Below are 18,963 nucleotides of genomic sequence, written 5' to 3' on the forward strand. Positions count from 1 at the left end.
ATCTTCATAATTTTAATGTAAATATATCATTATAATAATTCGTAATATTAATTTTGTAATTTGATGTTTTACACAAATACATAAATAATAATACTTTTATTGAAAACACTTTAAATTGTTTTTTTAATGATCTTATTGTATCAAATCATTTTTGTGTTCAACTATATATATCTAATAATTTAATATTCAATTATTTATTCAAAATACGGTACTAGTCTATTCAAACAATTCCAAACTGAGAAAGATCGTGTTCAAATTTAATTGGATATAGTAAAATTAGCAAATACAACATTAATTATGATGTAAAGTGGAACTATTTATGTTTAAAAATATTATTTAGGAATACTTTGGTCTATTTCTATGTGTAAAAAAGACAACTATCTCTTTCTCCTTGAATATTTCATTCAGAAATGTATTGGTAACCTAATTTGAAAATTCGTTCAAGATCGGTTACAACAATAAATAAATTAATATAGCTTAATAATTTTAAATAATAGACAGGATAACTTGTCATGTCTAGTAAAATCAATTTACTTACTTGTAGATAATTTACCCACAACTTATTTAAGCCTGAAAAGTCAAATCCCATGACTTTATTATTATTATTATTCCCAAGTAAAAGGAATATAAGTATAACATGATCATTCTTAATTAAAAAAACTATTAAAATGAATTAATGATTTAATGTCGCTTGTTCTTACTACCAAGCAACAAACAAAAGTAAAACAGGATTCTAAAAAAGAAACCCCATGCAACTGTAACCCACAAACAATTCCACTTGCTCAAATCAGTAATCCCCTGTTGCCGGAGTATGTCAGCTCCGGTAGTCAAGCAGGTGGTCGGAGTAATATTCATTCCCAAAGTACTACTCATACTCCCCAAAAGCTTCACCTTCAACGCCTCCGGCACCTCCCCAAGCGGCGAATTATCGAAGATCTGAATTCCACGAACGAAACACTTGACGGGATCTTGAAACTCGTTAAGAAGAACAGCCTCATATGGATATTTCACTAAAGAAAGATAATGAAACCATATCCAATAAGATGGGATTCGGTTTCTGTTTATGAAGAAACCGCTGAATAGGAGGAAGTAAGCTAGGATTGCTACCACGATTGTGTAACCGAGCATGACTTGTGGGACTACGCCTGAGAGGAATGTTACGAATGAACTTCCTGCCCAGAATGAGGCCAGGATTATTATGAAGTAGAAGAAGAAACCGGATATTCCTCCGTCGAGTCCAACCGCCCAAAACGTCACAATTGATAGCGATAATGCTAGGAAGATAAGAGCTGGGAGGGAAGTTATTGCGTTTGAGAGAACGTAGGAGGATCGGCGGTAGGCGTTATGAGAGGTCTCCCTCATGAAAATGTAGCGTTCTTGTAGGAAAACAGGGAGGGCGTCTGCACATGTGTAGAACGTTGTTGATAATGTGAACGCGAAGAAACCGAGGCGTTCGAGGATTCCTTTTGGGGAGTTGTCGAGTTTTAAGAACACCGTGGCTAGAATAAATCCGGTAACTAGAACCGCGGCGAAGCGGATGGCGAACAATTCAGGCATTCTCCTGGAGTTCGTTATGGAACGTTTCGACAACACGACAAGCTCTTTCCACATCGGGTTTGCGAAAGTGGGTACTATCGAGGAGGAGGAGGCGGCGCCTCCGCCTGAAGCGGTGGTTCCGGGGACGAGCTTACCGCGAGATATGCTAGCGGTTATGGCTTCTTTCAACGACATTTCTTGGATTGGATTCTCGTGGGTTTGGGTTTGGGTTTGTGAATTAGATTGCCAGGTTTTGTTGAATTCCACCAGCTTTTTCGTTCCTCCTTCGGATACTTCAAGATCTCTGATAAGATCCAGGGCGTATTCAGTCCTGTTTTCTTTATCGGGTATTGGCGAACCGAAATCAGCAAAGAATCGAGGCAGGCTTGACGGTGAACCACTGAAAACGGTCTGTCCACGCGATAGGAAAATGAGTTTGTCGAGTAAACCGAGGATTCGATAACTCGGTTGATGAATCGACGTAATCACGATACTTCCACTCCGTGCAATTCGCTGGAGAACCTTCACCACCATAAATGCACTCGTGGAATCCAAACCCGACGTGGGTTCGTCGAGGAATAGAACAATCGGGTCATGAATGATATCAATTCCAATCGAAACCCTTCTACGTTCACCGCCGGAAACACCTCTATGACCTTCATCTCCGATGACAGTTCCAGCAGCATTACGAAGTCCCAACTGATCAATCAATGCTTGAACACGAAGCTTCTTCTTGTTATTAGACAGAGTTCGTGGAAGACGAAATTGGGCAGCGAACATGAGAGTCTCCTCAACAGTTAACATTGGATAAAGAAGATCATCTTGTTGAACATAAGCAGAGATAACTTTAAGCAAACGAGATTCAAGGTTTTCACCGTTTAAAGTAATTTTTCCTTTAAGACTTTCTTTAGAGATTCTATTAGCTAAAGCATCTATCAAAGTTGATTTCCCGGAGCCACTAGCTCCGAGTACGGCCATGATCTCGCCGTCGCGAGCCTCGCCGGAGACATCGTTTAAGAGGAGCTTTGTTGATTTGGTTGTGGTGGAACAGGGGAGGGAGAACTTAGTAGGTTTGTTGACGGAGTAAGTTAGGTTTGTGAATGAGAGAAGGAAAGGAAGTGGGCGGAGATCAAATGGGTTATTGTAAATGTCGAGAATTTGATGGTCGGGGGTTTGGACGGCGTTTGGGGCGGTGGAGATATCTCCGACGCGTTTGAGGAGATCTCCAAGCGTTGGAGACATGGAGAAAGTATGGGAAGTACTATTGTCCTCGGCGACTATTCTTGCCATTGATTTGATTGATCAATGGAATGGAAGTTAATAATAATAATGAAGAAGAGAAGGAAAATGGGATGAGTAGAAAAGAGAAGTGAGGATGCCTTTTATAATTGCATGGAGTTTTGATTATTGAATATGGTTGGAACGATCAAGTTTTAAATGCTTTAAATTCTTTCTCATTGGAAAAAGTCAAAAACATAAAAACAGAAGAGAGAGAGAGAGAGAGAAGGGGGTGACCTACATTATTTACAACAAAGATTGTACTCTGCAACTTCCTAGGACACGCAGGATAGCTGCTATTGTATGACCGGACACGTGGCAGTAATTTTTTTTTTGTTTATTTTGATTTAGGTGTAACTAGTAATCTACTATTGCTACTAGTCTAATAGTAATGCTAATTAATACTGTAATCGTAGCTCCCAACCTATAATTAAGTTTTTTAATTAATTAATGCTTTTGTTTTTGTTTAAGGTTTAAGAGCTTGTTTGATTATGGGTTATTTGATTTTAATAATTATTCAAACCTTATTATGGATAACTTGTGAAAAGGAGCTAGGCTTCTAATATGGATCTTTCCAAAGAAGAAGGATGGATGTTCAATGCCCAACTACTATAAAGTATGAATGTTTTGATTGTTTGAATGTATCAGTGTTTTTGAGTAATTAACATATTTGTTCTATATATATTCAAACAGTAAAGGTTTGTTCAGATTAGGTTATTTAAAAATAATGGTTTGATAAAAATATTTAAAATGTATTAATATATAACGGTAAAATAAAAAATAATAATTTTAAAAAAAATTATTTTAATATTTTATGATTGAAGAGAGTAAAGTGAAAATATATTTTTTGAATTTTAGTTATTTACATAACTCAAATCAAATCCGTCTAAATTATATGATATATAGTTTTTAGGAATATTTTTTTTAATTAAACTATTTTAATTGGTTAATAAAATACTTGATTTCAAAATTTATAAAATAATAATTAATTTTTATACTTTTTACGTAAAAAAATTTATTTAATTCAATTATGGTTAATGCATCAGAATTAAATAATTATGGTTAATAAAATCGTTTTTACATAACTGTTTACAAGGTGATTTGGATTGGTAATGATAATAGTAACAAAATAATAGTTACTTTTTTACTCAAATTAGTCAATAATCAAGGTAGATAATGTCAAAAAAAAAATTAAAAATAATCTTTATAAAATTTTCAAGAGAATAGGAAGCTATCACTGTTTCACAAACATGAAAAAAATGGATATATATGTGTACTATTGCTTGTCATGATATGGTTAGTGCATCACAATTATTAATAGCATAATAATAAACATATTTAACTTGTATGAGGAATATATTATTGACTAAAAATATTAATCACATGTCCAACTTATTGGATAAGATTTAAGAATAACAATAAATATTTCCTTGAGATTTTTAATTAGTGAAATAAAGTTTGGCATATAATGAGAATATATATATATATATATATATATATATATATATATATATATATATATATATATATAATAACGATTAAAGATAGTTAACAGGAATTTGATGTCCTAAAGATTATCAGAAATAATGTGTGAATTTAAAATCTAATAAAAGAGATAAATTTAATTTTTCAATTTCACTCTTATTTGACACATCATTCTTCATATCTATCATTACTCCTATATAATATGTCTTAAAAAAATATTACTAGTAAACAAATTAAAGGGAAAATATTTGAAAACAATAATCACTTTATTCCTTTTTTAGTATTATTATTCTTAATTTGAAGAATGGTTGAAAAAAATTAGTGACTTTTCCTTTTGGACCAAATTTTCAATATATTCTATAATTTTTTCATTGATAAGAAAATATAATTCTTCATTTCTCATTTATAAGTAATTTCAACAAATATGATCCTAGATAAGAGTTACTTTTCAACTCTTATTCAATATTATATATTGTCACGTTTATTTTGCATCATTTTAGAGTAACTTATTTATCTGAAACAATGCTTATTTTGTGTATTCTTCAAGCATATGAAACATGAAAACAGTCTTGGCGTAAGTAATCATTATTTAATTAAAACTATCATTTGAAACAAAACTTATGCATGATTCAAGATCAAAATCAGGCAAAACCAAACATAAACCCTCTACAAAAGAATAACTCTCACTAAAATTAATTAATTAATATATGCTTCAGAAAATTCTTTCGACAATTTTCTTAAAATTGAGAAAACAAAATTAATTTCACGATAAAACGACCATTAACTCCTCATTAATTAATTTGAATATATTCTTTCTAATGAGAAATCTCATTGATCAAGAATAATGACATTAATTTGCATCCCAAGTTCCCAACACTGATCAATTATTGAGACGTCCCATTTTCCATGATAAATTAATTTGGTTTTTGTATAACTATTTTATTTATTTGAATCTCAATAAGATAATATATTATTATATATAGAACATATAACCGGGTTAATTACTTTTATCTATGCTTTTTTGTTTTATATGTCCAAAAAAAATAATTGTAAAAGTAAACATATTAGTCAATAATGGTGAATTAGAAGGATTGAAGTGATTGTTAAGAAGACTTGAAATATATATATGGTTACGAGTCTTAATTAAATGATGTCAAAATTGGAGATCATTTTGAATATTAATTGCTGATCATCAAGAAACTAATTCTACATTTCTAAAACGAGGACAATTCAATGTATATATATATATATATATATATATATATATATATATATATATATATATATATATATATATATATATATATATATATATATATATATATATATATATATATATATATATATATATATATATATATATATATATATGTAGTAACATGCTGCCTAGCTAGCTTATTTGTTTGTATTTATAATTATTTACGTACCTACTTGCGTAGGTTCCATGCCACCTTGGGAAGAATGTCAATTTTGTTTATAAAGTTGGAGCGAGGTGTCAATTTTGTTTATGAAGTTGCAAAATTCTATTTTTGTATATAAAGTTGTCAAAATGTTTTAAAAATAAATAAAATAACGGCAACATTTAACAGAGTTAATTTGTATCCATGTGGCATACACGTGGCATCCACGTATTTATTTTATATATTTGTTTATTTATTTTTTTAAAACCAACCTCAATAAATAAATCAATAAAATTATCCTCTTTTTTTTATCTGCCTCCATCATCAATCTCTTCATCAGCCCCGTCGCCGCCCTCTTCACCAGTCGTGGCCGTCGCCGCCCTCTTCACAGCTTTAGACACTAAAGCTACTCAAGTTCATCAATTGACATTGAATCACTTATGTTAGAAGAAAGAACAATAGTTGAAATCATTGCAATTCTCTCAATAGTTCTTCAAAAGATCCTTCAAATAGATTGAAAATCAGAAACTTTTCATTTTACGCTTTAGACACTAACCCAATTCAAGTTCAAAAACTGGCATTGAATCACTTATGTTAGAATTAGGAACTCATGAAGGATCAATAACCATACAGTTGAAATCATTGTAATTTTCTCAATAATTCTTCAAAAGACCCTTAAAATAAAGTTTGAAGAATCACTTTAGTCACTAACCCTATTCAAGTTCATCAACTGAATTTGAATTATTTATGTTAGAAAAAGGAACCCTAATGAAGATAAAAACGAAGAGAGAGTACAAGAAATAAGAAACCCTAAAACCCAAAATAAAACATAAGAGACAGGAGAGAAAGGAAGTTACTTGTGAGCTCGAGCTTCGACGCCGGAGTTCTTTTGAGAGAGAGGATCGCGAGGGCCGATTATCTTCTTGGCAATTCGCGACGACCACTGCTGGTGAAGAGGGCGACGACGACCACGACGGGTGAAGAGGGCGGCGACGGCAGGCTGATGAAGAGATTGGTGATGGCGGCTGCCGGTGAAATATGGAGGTAATTAGGTTTGTAAAAAAATTAAAAATAATAATTTTATTGATTTATTTACTAGGTTTGTTTTAAAAATATAAAAATAAATAAATATGTGGATGCCACGTGTATGCCACATGGATACAAATTAACCCCGTTAAATAGTTGCCGTTATTTTATTTGTTTTTGAAACATTTTGACAACTTTATATACAAAAATAGAATTTTGCGACTTCATAAATAAAATTGACACCTCGCTCCAACTTTGTAAACAAAATTGACATTCTTCCCATTAATTATTTCATATTTATCATATTATTTTAAATTATCAAAATAAAACAAATCAATTATCTCACGTAGTTGAGGTGGTACCACACACACATGTTGCAGTCTTCTTCTTCCTCGTCTCAAATCTAATCATGAATTTTGTTAAAGATTTTATTTATTCGCTTATTTTCATTAAGTATTAATATGTTCCTTAAAATAAAATAAACAACTTTTAATAATATATATGACAGGATTAGAATTAATTTGTGTAAACACTTTTTTGTTGTGACATGGTTCATGTGTCTTTGATTTCTATTATTTTTCTTTAGAAAAAAGTAAAATAAAATTCATTGTATTGTGACAATGGATGTCAATTATAACTCAACAGTGATTTTGATTCGAACTATTTCTTAGGGATGGGACGAGAGCAAGCCAAAATGGATGAGGCAATCAATGCTAGCCCACCTTTAAAGGCCCCAATCTAGCCATTAATTTAATTATAAATTAGTTAATTTTTTATACATTAGAAATGTTTTATATAATATATTATAATTATATATTTTGTATTTGTATATATATTATTTTTCTTAAAAAATTAATTAGGGCCCAATTTATTTTTTGAAAATGGCCTCCAAATTTTAAGGTCACCGTCAGCCATTGGTCAGGAGAAGACAGGATGGTATTTGTGTTAGAGTTTATTTTATCACAATTCTATATAAAATTAATAAATATAATTGAATATATAATATTACCAATATATTTATTTATTTTTGATATTTTATAAAAGTTTTAAGTTTATTTTTTATAATAATAAAAAAAATAATATATTAAAATATATATAATAATAAAATATTCGTTTATATAATTTGATGTAAGATTTTTTTTTAATAATATGATATAACGATGACCCGTGCGAACTTTCCGGAAATGAACGAGGCAGGAATGACAATAAAAAATATCTCCGAAATATAATGGGACTGAGATAGTAAAAACTTATTCTCCGATCCGTTCCCGTTATTATCCATAATTGTGATGTATATATACTTATGTAATATAAATGTTAACTTCCAAGAAATTAGAAAACAAATATGAATTAAATAGGAAGAACCGTGGGCAAACAACTACTTAAGTATTATTGGATGGTTTAATCAATTTTTTCAACATAGATTCGCATTTTCATATTATTAATTAAAAGGATCGTTAAAGCATAATTAATTACAATAAAATAACAACATACACATAAAAAAAAATTAAAAGAACTAAAAAGAAACTAGAAAATAAAACACTACTAAGGAACCTTAAGAACCTTAATCTCACTATTATTGTTATGATTCTTAGGAATCAATTTTTTATTCACCCCTCAAATAAATATACATTTCATTCCATGCCTCCAGGCTCCAAGCATCCTTTTTTATCAACCATATGATATCAACTTATTTAGTTACTAAAAACTTCACAACAATAGACCCCAAATTATGAAATGAAGAGCCTAATATACATAGAAAAACACACATGTTTTAGAACCAAATTTGTTCTTCCAATCCAATCTTGAACAACAAAATAAATACAATTCAATAATCTGTATTAATTACAAATCATCAATCCTCCTAACTTCAGCCTTAACCATTTGAGAGAAAACTCTACTCATTCCAACTCCATCAAGATCTCCCATGCTTGTTGTGCTGAATACAATGCCCTCATCTTCTTCTTCTTCTTCAATCGTTGTCTTTCCATTCGCGTGTTCGTCGTCGATTCCAACTTGCATTCGAAGAGCCGATTCCAAGTTCCACAACACATTCCCCATCGTCGGCCGATCATTTCCAAATTCCGACAAACATTTAACCGCAATTTCTCCAAATTTCCTCAAAGACTCCACCTTTATAACATCATCTCCCTTAATAAGAAGCCGATCATCAATCACTTTCTCCAATTCACCTCTCTTCTCCATCTTCATCACCCATTCCACCAAATTCACCATCTCTTTCTCCCTTGACGGATCGACCACAGGCCGACCACATAAAACCTCGAGCATAACCACCCCAAACGAATAAACATCCGACTTCTCCGTCAGCTGTCGTGTCGTTAAATATTCAGGGTCAAGATAACCAAAACTACCCTTAACCGCGGTACTCACATGACTCTCATCCAATTCAGGTCCGTTTCTAGATATCCCAAAATCCGACACCTTTGCCATGAAATTCTCGTCTAATAAGATATTCGACGACTTAACGTCGCGATGAATCACCGCGTTCGTCGTACCCGTGTGGAGGTAATGAAGACCTTTAGCCGATCCAATGCAAATCTCCAGCCTCTTACGCCAATTCAAACTCGGATAATCGCCTTCGTAAAGATGATTCCTCAGCGTTCCGTTAAGCATATACTCGTAAATTATAATCATCTCGTTATGATCGTCGCAGTATCCAATAAGCGATACCAAATGACGATGACGAAACAGAGACAGCATCTCGATTTCGGTTCTGAATTCCAACATTCCTTGTTCAGACCCCGACATTCCCCTCTTAACCGCTACCAATGTCCCGTCTTTGAGAATTCCTTTGTAAACTCGCCCGAATCCGCCAAAACCGATAACGTTTCCTTCGCTGAAATTCCCCGTCGCCTCCTCAATCGTCGCAAATGCGAATTGATACCAAGTTTTCGAATCGGAGATAACAGCAGCATCAGACGTGGAATGAACATGAACGTGAACTCTCCTTCTTCTTAATTTACGAACGAGGAAGAACATCGAAGCTATAATAACCACAAGAGCAAGACAAACACCTCCGACAGCTCCCAAGATCGACGAAAGATTCGATTTTGAATCGAAACCCGGATTCGAAAATGGTCGTTGAGAGTCGAATGAGGAAAGGCTTCCGTCTGGATTGCTGATTTTCATTATCTCGAGTCCATTTAGGATGGCATTTGCGTACGAAGTGAAAATCGTAGAAGGGGCGATGCTGATTCTTATAGTGCTGTCGTTTGATTTCACAACAAAGTCTAGATAATACGGGGCACCGAATACTGATTTTGTTTCGCCGCTCAAATCTAGATTTTCTTCGACAATCAAAGAATTGACGTAAACCTTCAAGAAGATTCTTTCCGGCTGGGATGTAATAAAATCGCAGAAATGTAATCGGATAAGGTAATCAAAGCCGGGATCAACATCAAGAACCCATGTTATGTTTGCTAGAATATTAGGATCCATTTCACTTCTAAGCATGGTTACTGTTCCATAAACAGAAGGCGGTGCAATATAAATTGAAGGCCAACCTCTAGAGTAATTCACTGCTTTAATATCCGATTTGAATTCAACAAAATGTTTGTTCATCAAATAAGGTCCATCAGGAATCCAAACTCTCCATAAAGTATCGTTTTCGATCGAAACCATCTCATTCCCCATACTCAGCCTGACTGTTGTTTCCATTGCGTTTGCAGAGAAGGGTCGGTATAACCCGGTTGGGAGATTAATTGCGCGAGCACCATTTGGAAGAAGGTCATTAGGAATGGAGAAAACTTCCAAAGCATTGATGAATGCAAATGAGGAATTTGAAAAGGGGGTGAAAGTAAGGATAAGAACATCTGAAGTAACATTCAAATTGTATTCCTTAACAACAGGATCACTCTGCGGTTGGAATTCTTTAAGAAGGGTGAAGTTTTGGGAAGAAACAGAGAACTTGGCTGAGCTCAAGTTATAGTTTTCATTTACAAAAGGGAAGAAATGCAGACGAATCCAATGTCGACCCTGTTCTTTAATCGGAAAGGAATAACTTGTTGTTTGATTGAAAATCCTTACAGTTTGGAAGAGAATTGAATCATTACTGTTCTTGGTTTTAAGGGTTATATGAAATGGTGTTGAAAGAAGAACATGAGGGTAGAAATTATCACCCACGAAAACCCGATTTACAAAGGAGACATTTTGGGAAGATCCACAGTCTATAAGATAGTTATCAACTGGATCATATTGTGAGAGGACTATTATCAAACAGGTGGTGGACGAGATTAACCAGAGCAGGAATTTATAAGCAGAAATCATCTTCATCATCTATGCATTTGCTTTCATGGCGTATATCCTGAAACAAACAACAGTAGTAGTGGAATCTTGAGTACATTAATTATTAGAAAAACAAAAACCCATTTGAAGATGATCCAGGAAACGAAAAGGGTTCACCTGAAAGAGTCCTGTTTTCTGATCAAAGATGTAATGCGATCCGATTGTTGAAGATTGAATAGAACAGAACACAGTACGTGCTTAGAACTTTAGGGTAGAACTTAGAAGAAGAGTTAGCCAGCCAACCAATCATTTCCTTTCCTATTTTGGCACTTTGCATTTTCTTTGAGCAGTAAAGTCATAATTGGCTAGTTTGAAGTATGAACAATTGTTATATTCACACTTGAATATTTAAATAATTAATAATAATAATAAGTTGAAAGAATATTAAAATTAGTTTTTTAAAATAATAATAATAATGACGCCAAGATGAATAGGATAATATTTATGTGTCTGTGGTTAAGAATATTATCTGATAAATAAATCGGAATTATTTATAAAACTTTATATAAAATAAAAGAGTGGATATATATGCGTGCACTTGGTTGAGATTCTGAAGAATGACAAATGTATTATATATTTGTTATATTTTATTTTATTTGTTTATAAGAAATGAAAGAATTGACCTTTGTTTTATTTAATTTTTGGTTTTTATTTTGGAAGAGTTTTAGTATATTTTATTAGAGACCTAACACATCACTTTTATCATAGTGTTTTCACACAAATAATGTATAAAATTAATTTGAAAATATGGTATATATTATTTATTATATATAATTAATTTATAATTTAAAATGTTTTGTTTTACTTTTATTAATGTTTTTGTTGCTTAAATAATTATATATATATTTTAATGGTTAGTCGTATGTGTCACGAGAAGATTGAATCGACAATTCAGTTACTTTTAATTTGCATTGTCGAGAGTGAATAATATTTGGAGTTTTTTGTGAAGTATTATTGAGATTCATTGGGTGATTTTCGAGTCTTTAGGTAATTGTTGAAAAGTTTGAATTGATGCGACTGATATTACATTCTTACATATTTGGGTATCATCTTAATTATTTTTTGATGGAATATTTAGTTTGAGAGAAATCCTCAAATTTTTAATGATCGTAGTGGTTTGTTTCGAAAAACAGTAAACTCCGTTAGAGAATTAATCGTTCTTCTTGAGAACTCACGAGTTTGATAACTTATTAAATAACGTTTTTTTCATGTTATGTTTTGTCGTTGTGTTTGAATAATTTTTATTATTTTTAATATATATTAAACATTTTTAATAGATGAAAAATAAGTGTTAAAAAACAGAAAAACATAGTTATTTTTAAAAAAAAGCGACTCTATAAATTAAAGATAAGAATGACGAATCTAAAAGACGAGAAATAAACGAAAAGTAATAAAGAGTTAACACATTGTTAAAGGAAGTCACACACTTATACAAAACAAGAAGTGATAATGAAAATTTTTACGAACATAACATTATAAAATTGATATTCTCAACAAAAGGAACGAAGAAAAACATTGAATGTTAAATTAAGGCAATAAGGTTTCCAGTCAACTAATCACTATCAAGAAGGTGTTTACCTAACAAATCTGTGTGTCCCATCCCAATTATAGATTTTAATTTTTAATGAATGCTTCCAATCATTATAATTCATAAATATTTAATGTCATATTTAATTTACAAAACTAAATATATTCGAACTTCATATATATTACTTATAAAATAGTCAATTATCTAAGTTGAGTGTTGAGACAAATTTATAAGAGTTATTAATAAATGTTGAATGAAAGTTGAATTTACATTAGAAAAATATAACGAAGACAAAAGTAGGTAGATTAGAAAAGGATAATGAAAAAAGGACAAGGGTAAGTATGTTTTTTTTTTATATTTATAATTATAATTTATTTTCTAAAATAAGTTAACATTAACTTCCCTTTAATATAAGATTCTTTTATATGAATTAGTATTAAAACCTACTATAGAAGAAATATCATAATTATTGATACAAAACCTTTCTCCATTAAAAAATATTTTTTTATTACAATAAAAGGAGTAAGAATAAGTTGATTTAATTTGTAAATAGAAGATATAAACAAATTTAAATGAGATCTTGAGTTACCCCTATAGGAGAATTAGGGATTTAATTTGTAAATAGGTAATCTCACTTTTTACTTTCATATATTTGCTTACACGGGTATAGTTTAAATCTTGTAGGTAATTTGATTTGGATTTTATTGAAATTTTTATTTAAAATTCAATAATATAATTATAATTTTTTTAATTATTAAATCATCTTATCCATAAATTAAAACATTAAAATATATATATTTTAAATGATCCATATATATTAAAAAAAATATAACAATCGTTTAAACTACAAAATTTAGAATTAAGAATGTCACAAAATATTAAAAATAAATCAAACATGTTATTCATCAAATTATCGAGTTCGTAAATTTTCGAGAAAATCACGTCGTTCATAGAGTAGGCAAGCTAAACAATCTAAACACCCCCACAAGAGTACTCAAAATATATATATATATATAAAAAAATTAGTAACACCTACCAGATTTGATCATTAAATCACAATATATTATATACCAACTAAATTATGTTATTTTTTTATTTTTTTTTAAAATAATACAAATTTATTATATTTATTTAATTTAACCAAACATATAACTACTAAATTGATTTTTTTTTTCCGCTTAAGACATTCCAAACCTCATGTCAATTAACTTTTCAACCGAGTTCATCTACTTGTACACGAAATATTTAGAATGTATTGATATAGTATTAAAAATTATACGTATTAGACAATAAAATATTAAAATATTTTTACTTAATTTTTATAAAATAATAAATATTAAATAAAAATAACATTGTAAATAATTTAATTTTTTTTATAAAAAAATTATATAAAAACCTAGTTTGTGTTATTTGGAGTCGATTTCTTTCTATGTAGTATTGTAATGAAATTTTTGTTTGTAAGAAAGAATTAATATTTGATTTATACAACTGAGTATTCATATAATAATTATCTTTAAGAAAATAAATATATTTATTAAAAAAAATTTGAATAGTTGAGAGATAAAAAAAAAACTTGTTTTAAAACACGAACTCAGTTAAAATGAGGTTGAAGATGAAAATTTATTAAATTGATTAAAATATATTTTATAGTATTATTTTAATTAAATTAATATTTGAATAAAATATTAATTTAAAAAAGTAATATGGAGAGAGAAGAAGGTAGGTTCCTTGTAGAAGAAAACATAAAAGGTCAAATCAGACATGACGCAATCAAAACGCGCTTTCAACAACCACCACACCGCGCAGTTAATTACGGAAATAAATAACAATTAATAAAACTTCCCTGGTAAATACTAATTTCTAAACTTTTACAAATTCTTTTTTTAAATCTAGATTTTAAATTTATGTTTGTTTATCATTTCAAATATGATAAAAAAAAAACAAAAAACATAAAATTTAGTTGATTTTTTTTAGAAAGTAACTTTTATTGCATATTTTTATAATTGCTTGTAAATATATTTTAATATAACATATAATAACTCATGTCAATTTAAAAAATTAATTACTTAATTAAAATATTATTTATTTTAATAAAAAAAAATAATCAAAATACTTTTAAAATACAATCTTTTATCATAATATATTTTTTTAAAAAATTCATTAAAACAATTGTGTTTTCATATTTATATAAGATAATTGAATTATTTAGTAATCAACGTATAACTTTAAGTTAACTAAAGAAAAAAGCTTTCTTAATTGAATAAATATATCATATTCCATACTTATTACAATAAAAGACTATGCTAAACTCTTCAAAATAAATAAAAAATAAAAAAATCTAGACTTTAGTACTATTAATTATATAAAAAAATCATTATTATAATTCAAGTATTAATAATAGAGTCCTAGACTAAAATACATTAGTTTGAAGTGGATAATGATTATGTGATCTTACTAACTTTTTAAACTAAAATAAAATAATAGAATAATATTAAAAAAAAACTAAGGTTCTGAAAACCCGTTCTAATCATCAATTTTTTTTTTAGAACTTTGGTTTGGACGGGATTTTAATTTACTTTAAAAAAAAATTAAATATATTGTAAGTAAATTTTATATATAATCCACTTAGGGCATAGACAAAAATTATACATGTGAATTAAATTCAATATTTTACAAATTAAATTAATATCACACAAAATAATTATAATTTCTTATAATGAAAATTTAATATTTTATGAATTAAATTAATATTACACCAAGTAATTCCTTAGAATGAAAACAAGAATCACACCAAATATAATGGATTAAATAATTACAAAATTATTTGAAAATTATTTAAATTACTTTAATAAAATATTTTTATTTTATTAGTTATAAAAAATATCTAATACCTTTTTGTTTCAAATAAGTGATTTGAATAATCTTTAAATACTTGTGAGCTTTTCATTTATCCCCATATTAATCAGTTAATAATTAAAATAATTTAATTTAATATATATTAATATTTTACAATAAAAAAATCATCTTAATAATCAAGCATTTTATATTTTAATATATCTAAAATTATTTATGAGTCATCTAAATCATATTACCCTAAATTAATATGAGTTTGTTTGATTTTTAAAAAAAATAAATTTAAAATTTAAAATCTTGTTGGATGACAAAATAAATTATTTTTTAAATAAAATAAAATTGAATTATTTTGAAATAATATTAATCTTAGATCAAACTAGCTTTAGCCTTAGTTGACAGGTTGGGACAGGAGAGAAATCATAGTTCATCTAGTTATAAAATTTTCTGAGGCCTAAAAGGAGATTAGGAAAATTTATCATCAAGAAAGGGATTAAAATGCATGATGATGGCTACTTTTTCAACCTGATTTTTGGTCGAACAAGTCCATTCACCCGTTTCGCAGTCGGATCGCCAGTCATTCATCGTCCATTCACCCGTTTCGCAGTCGGATCGCCAGTCATTCATCGTCCATTCACCCGTTTGGCAGTCGGACCGCCAGTCATTCATCATAACAAGGCCTAAATGTTTATATTAAGGGTACCATACTAACATCAAGTTCTATTCTTATTGAAATCAACTAAACTGAAAAGGCCTAGATGTTTATATATGACACCAAGTTATTATTCCAATCTACAAGTATGCATCAAGACCATACTAATATTTTTTATATTAACAAAATAAATTTTCAAATTTGTGCTCTAAACTTGGGTAAAATGTTCACTAGCTACCCTGAGCTCATACATGCCATCAAAATAGGCCACCTGAAAAACACAACCTAAAAGTTCATCACTTCTTCATATACACTTGGATCAAAACATATCATGGACCATTCTCAACACAATTTGCAAGAAACAAAAATACGATTTAATAATTGTCTTAGAAGTAAGAGCAATTGTGAAATCCAAAATCCTCATCACAATCATTTTGTCAAAAACAATACTAAAATTGTCTAGCAACACACAATTGCAGAAGGATGATGAAAACTGCACCCCCCTTTTACCTTATTCTTCTTCTTAACTCGTCAAATGAAATTCAAAGAAGCTTAACACCAGCTTCCCTCAACGAGTCAACAACTGCCTTAATCTTTCCATGATACTTTTGATCTCTTTTTAAGAAGACTGAAACGGCAGGAATATCCTTTTGCAGAAGACGTTCTCCCAACAACTTACCTATCTTTGCAGCGGCTGAAGTGTCTCTTGTAGACTCCATGCTTGTCCTAAACGCCTCTTCCTGAGAGCTTGCCGATGATGTTACGGTTGCTGTTGGGGTGTGGACCACTTGTGCATGAACAAACTTGTTTGTGAAATGCATCTTTAGTAAATAAGGTTTCAGATACCTTGTTATCTTTTCTGCCCTAGCTGGCGGAGGAATCACCACCATTGTTATGTTCAATCAATACCTACAACAACCAATTTAACAATTGAACTCAATTCCCCCATTAGATGGAACAGTGTTGTATCTCTTCAAGTGCTCATTAACTTTTAAACATAAAACATAAACAAAAATACATTAAAGAAGCTCTAATTGACTAAAACATCGTATTCAACAAAACCCGTCAATATTCAGGGTAAATTCCATAATGAACTTGAATATTTGTTTAAGACTGTGATTTCAGATTAAATGTGTTCTGTTTGTTGTGCTGAATCTTAAACAATAGAACATATTATTATTTGTAAACGTCCATGGGTTATTGAAGTTTGGAAGATTTCTGGATTGTCTTAAGGAATTTCAGCATCTTCAATTGTTAAATTTGATTCTTAGATTGAGCAAGTGTTTATGGAATCTTAAACACACTCCAATAATGATTTCTTACATGCTTTATATTTGTTAAGATCTAAGGACACAAAAGTGTGCAGTCATCCTTGACAAGCATAATCTTATTGAATGGTGATTTTCGAGTCATTAAAAAATGGAGGAATGGTTTGTTGTTGTGGATTCCTCTTCTCCTATAGTCACTAGATTAGATAGAACTAGAAGTGGAGATAGCCACTTCTGATTTGGGGATTCTGAAAGTTAATATGGATGTTGCATTTCATCATGTTTCTACTATTAGGCTTTCATTGCTATGGGTATTCCAGATAAATAGGGTAAAACTCCCATGATTTTTAGTGCAAGTCAATTAAGAAAATAAGTCACATTGAAGGTGAGGCACAGGCTTTGTTTTGGGAAGTTTCGAAAGTATGGGATCTGGCTGTCTTTGAGTCTAATTGGCAGCAGCTATGGAAGAATTCTCATCTTTTCCATGGAGTCGTCAGGATTTAGAGGCTTGACAATTTGGCTAATGTTCGTTTCTAACTATCACATGTAATGAACAAAAAGTAAAGTTGACATCAAAAACAGGATTACTCTGAAATGAGGAAAATCAGTCCAACCCACATCATCAAATTGTTAATGCATTTTCCATCGAAATCTTCAAATCATAACACATAAGTATAAACAAATCAAGATATTTGAACAGAAACGGAACACAATAGATGTTATTTAAAAGCAGACAGTTAAAGAACAGTGAAGAAAGAACACCTTTTTCTTGTACCAATTTGCGCAAATATGATGAGATGATTTCGGCTAGTCAGGTCAGGTATGGCCGGCCGTCGGCGTCTCCTCTATCTCTTTCTCTTCTTGTTCGGTTTCCTATTTCCAGCAGGACCCATTTAGGTCATCCGTTTTATTTTTAATTTATTTATTTTCCTTAAGCCCAAAGATTAAATATATATTATTAACTACAAAACTTGTATTTATTTAAATAATTTTAAAATAATTATATTTAGAAAGAAAATTTTATATTAATTTCAAGGCTTATTTTTTTTTACATTAAATTCATTCAAGCCTTTTAAACTATAATTTGTGGATTTTTTACTCCACATGATCTTATATTTCTACTAAATGAATAATATCCTAGAAGAATGCAGTTAAAACTCTAGTTTATAAACTCCTATTCACCATTCCTTTGACATCCATCGTTTGTTTGTGAGTATCCATCATGAATTGAAGTTCATTAAAAAAAAAAGGATAGACTAATTAAGGTCATATATGTTCTCACTAATATTCTCTCATTTAACCTATTTTTAAGTAAGGATTAACAAGTAATAATGAATAATTATGTATTTGCTATTTTTAAGTAATAATGAATAATGACTATGCTAAGCTGATATAACCTATGTATTTGTATAGAATCACCATACAGAGGGTCACATAAGAATTAAAAATTAATTATTTCCAACTTATGAACTTAGCCTATATACAAAGTTATATGATAGCAGCCAATTTTTCAGATTCAGCGATTCTATCTACGATGGGTATGGGCGAACGACGGAAATTGAACCCACGCATAGTGGATTCACAATCCACTACCTTAATCCACTTGGCTACATCTGCCCCCTTCGTTCAATATGT

At 30.0% G+C, this 18,963-nt stretch overlaps 3 protein-coding genes across 3 annotated transcripts; all 3 read right to left on the bottom strand.

The window, feature by feature from the left end:
• Window positions 1-602: 602 nt before the first annotated feature.
• Window positions 603-2,873, bottom strand: LOC124931777 (ABC transporter G family member 1-like). Its single transcript, XM_047472330.1, has one exon. It carries the CDS (start codon window positions 2,824-2,826, stop codon window positions 682-684), a length of 2,145 nt encoding a protein of 714 aa, XP_047328286.1. The 5' UTR covers window positions 2,827-2,873; the 3' UTR covers window positions 603-681.
• A 5,582-nt stretch (window positions 2,874-8,455) lies between these two features.
• Window positions 8,456-11,341, bottom strand: LOC124931044 (receptor-like protein kinase HERK 1). Its single transcript, XM_047471432.1, has 2 exons — window positions 11,148-11,341; window positions 8,456-11,049 (listed from the first exon to the last, which is right to left on the bottom strand). Exon 2 carries the CDS (start codon window positions 11,019-11,021, stop codon window positions 8,571-8,573), a length of 2,451 nt encoding a protein of 816 aa, XP_047327388.1. The 5' UTR covers window positions 11,022-11,049; window positions 11,148-11,341; the 3' UTR covers window positions 8,456-8,570.
• Window positions 11,342-16,411: 5,070 nt separating this feature from the next.
• LOC124931548 (50S ribosomal protein L18) lies at window positions 16,412-18,232 on the bottom strand. Its single transcript, XM_047472036.1, has 2 exons — window positions 18,091-18,232; window positions 16,412-16,969 (listed from the first exon to the last, which is right to left on the bottom strand). Exon 2 carries the CDS (start codon window positions 16,948-16,950, stop codon window positions 16,603-16,605), a length of 348 nt encoding a protein of 115 aa, XP_047327992.1. The 5' UTR covers window positions 16,951-16,969; window positions 18,091-18,232; the 3' UTR covers window positions 16,412-16,602.
• Between the last annotated feature and the right edge of the window lie 731 nt (window positions 18,233-18,963).

This window comes from Impatiens glandulifera, chromosome 3 (assembly GCF_907164915.1).
Source record: "Impatiens glandulifera chromosome 3, dImpGla2.1, whole genome shotgun sequence".
NCBI lineage: Eukaryota > Viridiplantae > Streptophyta > Magnoliopsida > Ericales > Balsaminaceae > Impatiens > Impatiens glandulifera.

Coding starts and splice junctions, on each gene's coding strand:
- LOC124931777 (XM_047472330.1), bottom strand. CDS start 2,826: ATGGCAAGAATAGTCGCCGAGGACAATAGTACTTCCCATACTTTCTCC.
- LOC124931044 (XM_047471432.1), bottom strand. CDS start 11,021: ATGATGAAGATGATTTCTGCTTATAAATTCCTGCTCTGGTTAATCTCG.
- LOC124931548 (XM_047472036.1), bottom strand. CDS start 16,950: ATGGTGGTGATTCCTCCGCCAGCTAGGGCAGAAAAGATAACAAGGTAT.